Genomic DNA, 12,413 nt, shown 5'->3' with positions numbered 1-12,413 from the left:
TGGTTTAGAAGATTTGAGAGACGGCTGGGAAAGTAGTCCCAAGTGATGTGATCAGCTTCCCGCAGATTGGAGGTAAAAGATCAGGTTGCCCTGTAGGTAACTTAAGTGATGCTTGACATAATTGAATTACAATTATTCAAATCAGGGTATAATTTACATAATCAATGAAGAAATTCTATAAATCTCCTGTGTTCAATATTAGGGCTATGAAACACTTGGGACATATGTAATTAAGAACGACAAGATCTTTGGCAAAACTAATTTGCATAATTAATGGAAACTATACAATATACAGTTGTATTGCTTTAATGCCAAAAACCACTCCCGTAATGTATTGTCAATGGCGGGAGTGGTTTTTTAAGGTTTCCCCTCCTTTACGGGACAGGGTGACCACGTGACCCGGCGGTTCTCCACCCGGCACAAACCTCTGCCCTAGATGCGTCCACCAAGCGCAAGAGTTTTTACCCTGGTGTTTTCAACTGGCCAAAACGGGCGCTCATCACATCTGCAGTGGACGGGACGCTATGACGTCATCACCGGCAACAGGTGAGAATTTCTCTTCACCCCTGTTACAGGTGTAGATGGCGCCAGCTGTCCCACCTGATGCGCTTGGTCGACGCAGCTGGGCGACAGGTGTAGCCTGGCCCCAAAAGATATCTCGTCTTTATTTCCTGTCTTTTGCTAATGTCAAAAACCACTCCCGTAATGTATTGTCAATGACGGGAGTGGTTTTTTAAGGTTTCCCCTCCTTTACGGGACAGGGTGGCCACGTGACCCGGCGGTTCTCCACCCGGCACAAACCTCTGCCCTAGATGCGTCCACCAAGCGCAAGAGTTTTTACCCTGGTGTTTTCAACTGGCCAAAACGGGCGCTCATCACATCTGCAGTGGACGGGGCGCTATGACGTCATCACCGGCAACAGGTGAGAATTTCTCTCCCCCCCTGTTACAGGTGTAGATGGCGCCAGCTGTCCCACCTGATGCGCTTGGTCGACGCAGCTGGGCGACAGGTGTAGCATGGCCCCAAAAGATATCTTGTCTTTATTTCCTGTCTTTTGCTAATGTCAAAAACCACTCCCGTAATGTATTGTCAATGACGGGAGTGGTTTTTTAAGGTTTCCCCTCCTTTACGGGACAGGGTGACCACGTGACCCGGCGGTTCTCCACCCGGCACAAACCTCTGCCCTAGATGCGTCCACCAAGCGCAAGAGTTTTTACCCTGGTGTTTTCAACTGGCCAAAACGGGCGCTCATCACATCTGCAGTGGACGGGACGCTATGACGTCATCACCGGCAACAGGTGAGAATTTCTCTCCCCCCCTGTTACAGGTGTAGATGGCGCCAAGCTTTTCACAAGCTTTACTAACATGGCTACAAGCTTTTCTCACTCAAAGAACCCAATCAGTTGTCCTTGATGGTGTGGCCTCTAAGCCCGCCAAGGTAGTGTCTGGAGTACCGCAAGGCACTGTTTTGGGTCCGCTTTTGTTTCTCCTTTATATCAATGATCTTCCGAGTGTTGTGACCTCTAGTGTGCGTTTGTTTGCCGATGACTGCCTGTTGTACCGGGTCACTGAAAAACCCTCAGATGCTCTTGATCTACAAAAAGATCTCGATGCACTGACCCGGTGGCAGGACACATGGTAAATGTCCTTCAACCCATCAAAGTGCCACACACTTCATATTACTCGTAAGCGTAACCCGATTATTACACAATACCGATTATGTTCAGAAAATCTTACTAGTGTTAAAACCCATCCATATCTTGGAGTCCAACTATCACAGGATATGAAATGGGACACACATATAAATTATGTCACTGGTAGAGCTAATAGGATACTGGCAGTCATCCGCCGTAACCTTTCGCACTGTCCTCTTCGTGTCAAATCTACATGCTACAGAACACTTGTACGCCCACACCTGGAGTACTGTGCGACTGTATGGGATCCCCACACCATCGGTGGTTCCCAGGCGTTGGAGCGAGTCCAACGAAGGGCGGCGCGAATGGCTGTTAGTGATTATGACTATACCAGCAGTGTTTCTGACATGCTAAAGCGCCTCCAGTGGCCGTTACTTGTCGACAGAAGGAGAACCGCTCGCTTGATATCTTTATATAAAATTGCTCATGGATATATTAATATTCAAATGGAACAATACCTCAAACCTGCCCATAGGCGTACCAGAGGAAGTCATGAATATAAGTATCAAGCAATACCTGCCAAAACAGACTGTTTTAGATTTTCTTTTTTTCCAAGAACGATAAATGAGTGGAACAAGTTACCGGGCCAGCTTGTAAAAGCCCAGACAGTGGAGGCCTTCAAGGCCGGGCTTCTGGCCGCGCAGCCATAGTCCGTCGCACCCCCCCCTCTCAGTGATACCCCAGTAGGGGTGGTTAGAGAGTACTCAAGAAGAAGAAGAAGAAGAAGCTGTCCCACCTGATGCGCTTGGTCGACGCACCTGGGCGACAGGTGTAGCCTGGCCCCAAAAGATATCTCGTCTTTATTTCCTGTCTTTTGCTAATGTCAAAAACCACTCCCGTAATGTATTGTCAATGACGGTAGTGGTTTTTTAAGGTTTCCCCTCCTTTACGGGACATGGTGGCCACGTGACCCGGCGGTTCTCCACCCGGCACAAACCTCTGCCCTAGATGCGTCCACCAAGCGCAAGAGTTTTTACCCTGGTGTTTTCAACTGGCCAAAACGGGCGCTCATCACATCTGCAGTGGACGGGACGCTATGACGTCATCACCGGCAACAGGTGAGAATTTCTCTCCCCCCCTGTTACAGGTGTAGATGGCGCCAGCTGTCCCACCTGATGCGCTTGGTCGACGCACCTGGGCGACAGGTGTAGCCTGGCCCCAAAAGATATCTCGTCTTTATTTCCTGTCTTTTGCTAATGTCAAAAACCACTCCCGTAATGTATTGTCAATGACGGGAGTGGTTTTTTGGCGACGCCTCAGGGGGGAGCCTAATGGTACAGTATTGTGTGCAGTTTGCAAGAATTCTAGGAATTGCACAGGCATTTTTTCCACAGGAATGGAATGTCTACAGGCATGTCTGGGATTTTGCTGATACACATCTATGCCCACATTCCTACGTAGTGAAATTCCAGGAAACCCTTGGGACATTGTGGAAATTGTACAGATTCACAACTGAGCAGACACATGCTGATTTACATCCCTGTCCACTCCCATGCAACATTATCTAGCTCATATAGCTATAGCTCCCATGATGTTAATGAAGTAAGCAGTAAGTGAGTTTTCTGAATTAGTGTAGAACATCTTCCCCTACGTATCATCGACAGTCTTCAACTCTGCTGCATTTGAACAGGTACTATATCTTTCTCTCTATAATAATTGAGAAGTTTATTGCAAATTCATGCCCGGAGGTTAATTGCCAGTTACAAACATAAAAGACCATTGAAGAACAGTATATAAAATAACTAAAATCCACATAATGAAAGGTACTTGTCTAAAATTATAGCTACGTCTAAGTCTAAAACTATGTCTGAAGGGTTTGACTTCTCTTTTATAACGGTAGAAGACACGTGTAACGTTATATCTGTAAGTCTCCTTCTCAGCATTTCCCCAACATGTTCAGGGTCACAATGTGAGTTATCAGAATGCCACAAAGAGGAGTATCCATTATGATCTAATACCGGTATGTCTTTAACACGTTGCAATAAAGTTTGTCTACGGGTATTTGTAGGCTTTGCTGTAAGAGAGAGCATCCGTTTGAAGGGAGTGGGAGGTTGTGTCCATTTGGACCAAGCATAACCAGAATTTTAACTACTAGTATATCTATATACAAATATCTGTATCTAAAGGAAGTCTACCTAATTCTGCTCTACAGGCGACATTGCNGTTTCCCCTCCTTTACGGGACAGGGTGGCCACGTGACCCGGCGGTTCTCCACCCGGCACAAACCTCTGCCCTAGATGCGTCCACCAAGCGCAAGAGTTTCTACCCTGGTGTTTTCAACTGGCCAAAACGGGCGCTCATCACATCTGCAGTGGACGGGACGCTATGACGTCATCACCGGCAACAGGTGAGAATTTCTCTCCCCCCCTGTTACAGGTGTAGATGGCGCCAGCTGTCCCACCTGATGCGCTTGGTCGACGCAGCTGGGCGACAGGTGTAGCCTGGCCCCAAAAGATATCTCGTCTTTATTTCCTGTCTTTTGCTAATGTCAAAAACCACTCCCGTAATGTATTGTCAATGACGGGAGTGGTTTTTTAAGGTTTCCCCTCCTTTACGGGACAGGGTGGCCACGTGACCCGGCGGTTCTCCACCCGGCACAAACCTCTGCCCTATAGATGCGTCCACCAAGCGTCCAAGTTCATCACGCCGAAAACACTACAATGCCAACGTTTTTTGGTCAATTCAAAACCTATCTGAAAATCTGCAACGATCACCGAGCTATGGGGAGCCACGCCTAGCGTGACAACCTCGCAGATCCGGCGATTTACTGCGCACTACTTGGATATCTGGTCAGAATTAAACTCTGACCTGGAAACTTACGCCAGTCCCTTTTGAGGTCACAGAACACAGTATTAATTTGTGATCCCGGGTCTATGACTCGGGTATAGAAAGTAGTACAGCGAATATTCTTGAAGGCTGGGTAGAAAGCCTGATAAGAGCGTCAGCCAGATGTAAATTGTGCTGTGTGGTGTAGGAATGTATCGGATTTGAGACTGTATGATTTGAATTGTGAAGGTTTTGCAGTTCGTGTATAAATGCGCCGTATTACGCAACTGGCTTTCCGGATGATTCGGCTGCAGTTCAGGTCACTTCCGTAGAGGGCGATTTCAAAGTGTACGTTACGAGCAGATACGCCGACAAGATTTTTCTTTGGTTTCTAGATATTTACCTCCATGAAAAATGGAGGTATTGTTTTTGGCGTGTCTGTCTGTATGTATGTATGTGTGTGTGTCTGTGTGTCTGTCTGTGTTTCCGCTACTTTGTGGTCAGCATAACTTCAGAACGCCTTTATGGATTATGATGATATTTGGTATGTTGGTTAGTCTTAGGAAGACAAACGTCAAGGTTAAATATGGGCCTCCTGGTGGATGACCTTGGTACTGCAGCAGAACTTCCGGTTTTTGTATCTTTTGTCCTGAACATGCTATGGTCTTGATGTTTTGGTGACAGATTGCTTTTCCTGTCAGGAATAAGTGGTGTGAGTTTGGTTCCCCTAGCAGCTTGTTCAGGAACTGCAGGGCACTTTCTGGCGAAATGTTTAAAAGCCAATAAGTCCAGATAGGAACAACATATTTTCATAATTTTTGGTGTGTAGGTAGCTAAGAGAGAGATGTACATGATTAAATGCAAATTATGCAAATAAGGACTTTATTTGCATAATTAATGAGGAAATTCTATGATTACAGTGTTTTACATTATACTACTTTCATACATGTAATGTATGTAACCTATGGCAGGCAGAACATCAACAGATACTAATTATACAAATGATGACCTAATTTGCATAATTTATGCAAAGATTCTATGATTTCTCAATGGTGAATAATGGGAATGTCATACTTTGGACATCTGTAAGTTAATCAAAAGTTAACATACATCACGATGCATATATCCTGTTAATGCGGAGGTAATTTGCATAATTAAAGAGGAAATTTACATTTACATATCAAGCCCATATTTCATGGAGGTATGATGTCTCGGAATTCTTGTTTGTAGTTTGTACCTTCTCCTCAAACATATTCGATTTTCGTATTTGTGAAGTGCACCCTACTATAATTTTTTCCGCGTCGAAACGAGTCATCTTGGGGTCCTTAACTATAGAAATCAACATATATAGGGCGGAAACTGTGTTCTGCTATACCTTCGATATTAATATTAAGGGGGCACACCCAAGTTTCTTTGGCGTTTCGAAGCTGCACATCCTCAAGACTAGCGACCGTCTCTGCCGTGGAATGATTCGGAAGGACAATAACTGTATATGAGACGAAAGGATATATCTTCAGGTAAAAAACCAACTGAGTTTGGTTTCTTCAACCTCTTTAATTGTGGTAAAATCAGCAGAAAACACATTAATTTCACTCCAAAATTTTCAAAATTAATGCACAAAATTGGGAATTTTTGCGTAGGATAATCCCACAGAAAAAAAATTCCCGACAGAAATGACTGATGCTGGCAGAAAGACCCAAACGTTGACTATACCCATGGAGGTAGTACCTCCATGCTATACCCGAGTAAATTATAAATATAGTACTGAATTTTTTAAAAACCGTCCGCGGCGCGAGGGGTTGCAAATCGACTCTGAGGAAGGCGCAGAGCGAAATGTAGGTCAAACGGGCGGGCTACACTTGGCGCGCCAGAATACCCGGAAGTAAGGTTCAGAGCCAAAAGAAATTTTCACCCCAAAATCACAATTTCTTACACTCTTCAGCCACGTTAATGTTTAATGATATTTAGTGACAGTTTCAGAAATGTCACCTCAAACTTGGACCCTCAAAACCCTTTCGTCACCGTGACCGCAACTGTTGGCCATTATGCAACTGTTTACTGTCGAGTATTGCACAAGGCTGGTCTGGGTGTGTGTTTGGGCCTTTGCGCGCGGGCTGTAGGATGGAGATCACTCTCTTGGCGGATTCTGAACCCTTTGTGGCTTTTCCAATGGCCACATTGGGGACGGTCAGGGTCACTCATGTCATAAGTGGAAGATTGTTAGTCGGACAGCTGCATTCTGATTACCTTACTATACCTTACTATAATAGCCTTTTTGTTAAGATAAGGCTGTCATTGGGTGGAGAATATTATTACTAGCTGATATAATCCATGCAAATGAGGCTCTTATCTTTCCAACTGCAGAAGCACGGCGCGGTTCTTGTTGTGGAAACAATAGAGCTTGTAGAAGGAACAAAGAGCTTGTTTTTTAAGACTCTCCTGATATGTGCTAGTATAATGAAAACTAATACGTATGAATGAATATCATAACTAATATAGTAATTGAAAATTAATTGATGAATGCAAAGATAATGCAAAGGAAACTAACTCAGTTTAACAAAGGATGTCACTAAATGCAAAGAACATTTTACAGAACCGGAAATCATCATACTGGAAATTGATACAACAGAGTTATTTATTATACAAATGATAAGAAAATAACATAGGTGTAATCAATATATAATGTAATGTAATCAGTATATATCGAAGTCTCAAAATAAAACTACAAATGATAATGACAGACATATAGAATATTGTATATACCAGTGATGCTAATTATAAGCCGCTACGTAACTTGCTAAGGACGTATATGGTGAAGAATTAAAAGTCATGGGCATTGGATATGAAATGATGTTTTAGTTTACGTTTGAAAGTTTGAATCGAGGTAAGATTTTTGAGGGAAAGGGGAATATTTTTCCATGGAAGGGCACTTTTAAATTTCACATTCATCTGGGCCTGGGAGGTTCTGTATAGGGGTATGTGTAATTGGAAGCTATGACGAGTTTGGTGGAATTGTGAACGAAAGTTGAGAAAGTTTTCAAATGTGTCTGATAAACTATGGTTAAAACTGACAAGTGAAAGGGCCAATTGAAATCTATTGATGTCCAAAATATTCAAATAGATTCATTTTCATTCCTTCTCATTTTCTTCTATTCCTAAATTGATGTTGGCATTCTATGAAATTGGTATTTTTTTCCAATACTTTTTCGCAACATACAACATATATTTGCTCATTATGTGCGATTTACAGAAACTTGTGGTCTTGGAAACAGACGAAAATTAATGCGCGCGCGGATGTCATCCATATAATCAAATCCACATTGCCTTAAAGGTAGTATACTACAAAAACGAAATTAGTATTAAAAAACACAACGTGATCGTTTTATGATTAAAATTCCTAGATTTTATCATTATTTACCAAAATATTCTAATTGTTCTTGCAATATTGCCTTAATATATGATAACAATGATGTAAAACTATAGGTATAAGCGAGACAATGCTTCTTGAAAATTGTACTATCTTAATATCTTAATATTTTATTTCTAATATTATATTTTAATGCCAAAACGAAATAATTATTTAAAAGTACCGGGACATGGTCGTTTTGCGGCTAATATTCTTAGATTTTATCAATGTCTAGCCATATAAGTGGTCTTACAATTTTGCCTTGACATATGATAACAATGATGTATAAGAATAAGGGGGAGTCCATTGGTCCGAGGTCCCTTTTTTATTTATTTCATGATTTTTACTTCATGATTCACCACAGAACAAGGCTCATGAGAGCCACTTAAATGCTTTGGGTACAGCCAGTGAGGACAAATGTTTGTTGACATGAAACTTGAAAAGTTCATCGAATGTAGTGATTGCCCGGGTACCCCGGGTGCGCAGCTTGTCTCTGCGGCCTCAGCAGGTTAATCTTCCGCACCAGATCGTCAGGCGTTGGCCGCCTCGATGGGTTGAACACCCAACATGACCTGATGATGCGGTACACCGGCAGCGGACAGTTCTCCGGCTGCTGCAGACGGACGCCTTTCTTCAGCAGCTCCAACAGTGTGCAGACGCCCGGGTGCATCGGACCGCCAGCGTAGCGCGGCTCCTCCCCAAAACTGGCGATCTCCCACAGCAGCACGCCGTACGACCACACGTCACTCTCACACGTGTACACCCCGTCCCGTAACGACTCCACGGCCATCCACTTCAGCGGCAGCAGTTCCTCCTTCCCGCCCTGCTCGGTGCGTTCGTACGCCGACGACATGTAGACGTCACGCGCCAGTCCGAAATCCGCGATCTTAGCTACCTTCCTGTCGCTAATGACGACGTTACGGGCCGCGATGTCCCGGTGGACGATCTTCAGCCGTGCCAGCTCTGCTAACCCACAGGCCACGTCACAAGCGAAACCGAGACGCTCTAACTAGTTCCTATCTCCGTGATCTTGCACTGTTCACGCAAAGTCCACAGGTACCGACGGAGTTCTTCATTGCTCGCGTACTCTACCAGGATGTACTGAGGCTCCGACTTAGTCAGAACTCCGTAAAGCTTCACCACGTTCGGGTGTCCCTCTTTGTCCTCGTGGATTCTGGCGAGAATGTCCATTTCTCGTCGAAAGTCGCGGACAGTAGACGCCGTCTTGCGGTCGGGCCGGATACTTTTAGCCGCGACCAAAACCTCGTACCCTTCCGGCACGCGCAGCCCTGCCCGTACGACATGGCCGAACTCTCCCTCCCCGATCATGTGCTCGAAGCGAATGTCCTCTCTGTCTACTTCCCATGACGAAAGGGTTTCCACGACGTACGTCATTTCTGAGTCAACTTTTGCCTGTCGGTGACCCCGTCTCAACAGGATTCCAGTGACGATGCAGACGATTACCACAATGGCCGGAATAACGGACGACAATACTACAACAACGACTTGATTGTTGTTCCCAGGAATGAAGACGTGCTGACAAAACTCACCCGACTGTCCTTCAGCACAAATACAGCTGCCATTGACTGGATCACACAATGCGTTGTTTTCGCAGTAACACCTCATGCTACAGTTCCTTCCGAACGTGCCAGGGGCGCACTCGTGCTGACACCTGTCTCCGCGACGGCCCGCAGGACACAGACACCCCTCCCACCTGTCACACGTCCCTCCGTACTCACAGTCACACACTTGGCTGCAAACTTCCCCATGATAGTTGGGTCGGCATTCGGTGGCGTTTAGTACGAAAGTCGCGTTGAAAACCTGACCATCTTCAGCCTGTACCATACAGCTATATTTGCCGCTAGCTGACTCTAGTATCGGCTGAAAGCTGATAGAACTGTTCTGGGCTGTCCCTTCGTCGATGATTTTTGTGTCGTTATTTGTTTTTCCTGTTTGATAAAGCCAAGTCATATTTGCCACGTGAATATGAGGAGCCAGGCAGGTTAAAGTCAGATTGGTACCGATGTACTTCACAACTGCTGAATCACCAGGTGTCTCTACCACGATGGCAACTTCGGGCCATGGGATATCACAGGCCCTCCCTCTCCAGCCCGGGCGGCACTCACAGGCACCGTTAAAGCCATGACACCGGGCACCGTTCTTACAAACACAGTCCCTGTCACAATACATACCGTACAATCCACCAGGACACCCTGTAAAGTTGTACTGAAATGTAAACTCAAATAGAACTGTTCCCCCATTATCCCCCAACGTGACATTAGCTCCACAGCGTACCCAGTACGGTGATGTGGACCACATCTCGTTTACCTCAACGGCGATGACATAGCGGGGATTTTCCTCCCCTTGGAACTGACCGTTTACTACCCACTGAGGCAAGTCGTCATCCAGAGAAAGGTTCAATATAGTAATCTTCCCTGTAGTCCTCCACTCCCGGTCGCGACATTCAAGTTCGCCTCTACCATGTAAACGTCCTTCAATCAACGAGGTGATGTAACCCCCGTCTCTATCCATTGTCTTCGTGCTGGCAGCAAATCGTAAGGAACAATCGCTTTTCAAGACAAAGTTAGCGGGGTATTGGCTCGCCATAGAGAACTCAAGAAATTCTCCGTACTCCGCAAATAAATCTCCGTTAGCTAAAATATGATATCCGTCACTACTCATTAAAGTACAATTCTCACAGTTATCCAGAAGGACTGGCGTCTCACACCGTTTGTTATAGAATGGCGGGTATTCAGGCACGTCTATGACTACGATGATAAGGGTCACGTACAAGACGTTCTCGTTACCGGTGTTTGTCAGTTCCACCGTCAGGTTGTACCGCGAGTACAGGTTGTAGTCCAGCGGAGCCGCTATGACCACCGCCCAGTCCTCAGCGCGAACCCCAAACCGTCCCCAATCGTCCCCCGTGGTGATGTTGACTGACCAACACGTCCCACTGTCGTCGTCTGCAGAACTAACCAGGCTGGCGGCAACAAGAGAATCTCTCAGCCGCACCACCGTGCTACCGACTGGCGCATCCTCCGGTATTTCCGTCACGTTTTTAAGCTGGACCTTAGAGCTAGACGACAGCTCAGCCAGCAGAAATACAACACAGAGAGTAGCGATTAGCACCATGTTCTCTTTGCAGAGCAATGGCCCTCTGGTAGTAACTGATCCACACTCTTCTGTTTCTTTGCTTTGAAGTCAGACAGGTTGTCTTTACTTCCCGAGTTCCACCGAAACCTTGGAGGAAGTTATTTGCTGTTTGTTTATTTTTTTTCTGTTATTTTTCCTCTTCCTCCTTCCTTTGTCATACCGGATACTTGCTTACACCTGTTGAGAGTTAAACCATAACAACAATGTTATGCTCTGTCAGCTCTGAAATATTTCAGGCGAGCTCGTCAGAGCGACTGAAAGATTCTAATGAAACTTACTGCATGGACGAAACACATGAAAGAGTCACAGTTTATTTTACTGAAAGAGGAAATGGCAATTAGTTAACAAGAATCGAGTATTGAAAATTGGTATTAGTCGGTATAACTTGACGTCTACCAGTGAATTCTTCTTTTCTTTGCACTTGCACAGTGAATGGCTGCATTTGGACGAATTTGAATACCTGTTGCCATCCACGCATCACTTCGGTTTAAATATACTAGCTCAGCCTCATTTATTAGTTGTTATCCTTCACTGTGACAGTCTTTGTCGCCTGACAGCAATCTGACAACATTGTAACCACATAGAAACATGCCCCACGAAAAGTAATGAACCATTTACACACACACGCGATTACGACTTCTGATAGCAACCTGACTTGCTGATAAGAGCTTGCATAGCAACCTTCCGTCTCATTCACCACTTTGTAGTAAAGCCATAACAAACAAGAGTTCCGAGATCTCATACCTCCATGAAATATGGGCTTGATATGTAAATGTAAATTTCTTCTTTAATTACGCAAATGACCTCTGCATTAACATAATATATGCATCGCGATGTTAACTTTTGATTAACTTACAGATGTCCCAAGTATGACATTCCCATCATTCACCATTAAGAAATCATATAATTTTCGCATTGATTATGTAAATTAGGTCATCATTTGCATAATTAGTATCTGTTGATGTTACATCTGTCATAGGTTGTATACATTACATGTATGAAAGTACTATAATGTAAAGGTCTCGGACCGGAGTTTTTTTCTCGATTTTGGATCCGACGGACACCCTCAGACCGAAAGGCTACAACTCCGCCAAGAAAAGTACGCCGGGAAATCTCATTATATCAGTCAACGGAGGTTTCCAGCCGGCTTCCGATACAATTTTGGTTATTGTCTGTTGACTCTATAATTTGGGTAGAAACTGTAGTTAAACGTAAATTTTGGATACGAAAAATATAGTTTTTTTGCAGTTTATTCAACGGACCTGCCTGGAAAAAAACAAATTTCCCCAGGAGCTGGCCACACCATTGACTACTACCCTCTGACGCCGACCACTGTCTGAGGTAGCTGTGGATCCTTGTGACCATGCATGGACTGGCCTGGATATCGATCA

The 12,413-nt window shown here is 44.7% G+C and overlaps 1 protein-coding gene across 1 annotated transcript; it reads right to left on the bottom strand.

Moving 5' to 3' along the window:
- Nucleotides 1–8,311: 8,311 nt before the first annotated feature.
- LOC109464109 lies at nt 8,312–11,091 on the bottom strand. Its single transcript, XM_019761043.1, is given in 2 exon segments — nt 8,312–8,892; nt 8,895–11,091. Coding segments are annotated over 2 exon segments (2,688 nt in total). The 5' UTR covers nt 11,002–11,091.
- Between the last annotated feature and the right edge of the window lie 1,322 nt (nt 11,092–12,413).

The sequence above is a fragment of the Branchiostoma belcheri genome, unplaced genomic scaffold (genome assembly GCF_001625305.1).
Source record: "Branchiostoma belcheri isolate BF01 breed outbred unplaced genomic scaffold, Haploidv18h27 scaffold132, whole genome shotgun sequence".
NCBI lineage: Eukaryota > Metazoa > Chordata > Leptocardii > Amphioxiformes > Branchiostomatidae > Branchiostoma > Branchiostoma belcheri.
This window is presented reverse-complemented; position numbering and strand designations above follow the sequence as displayed.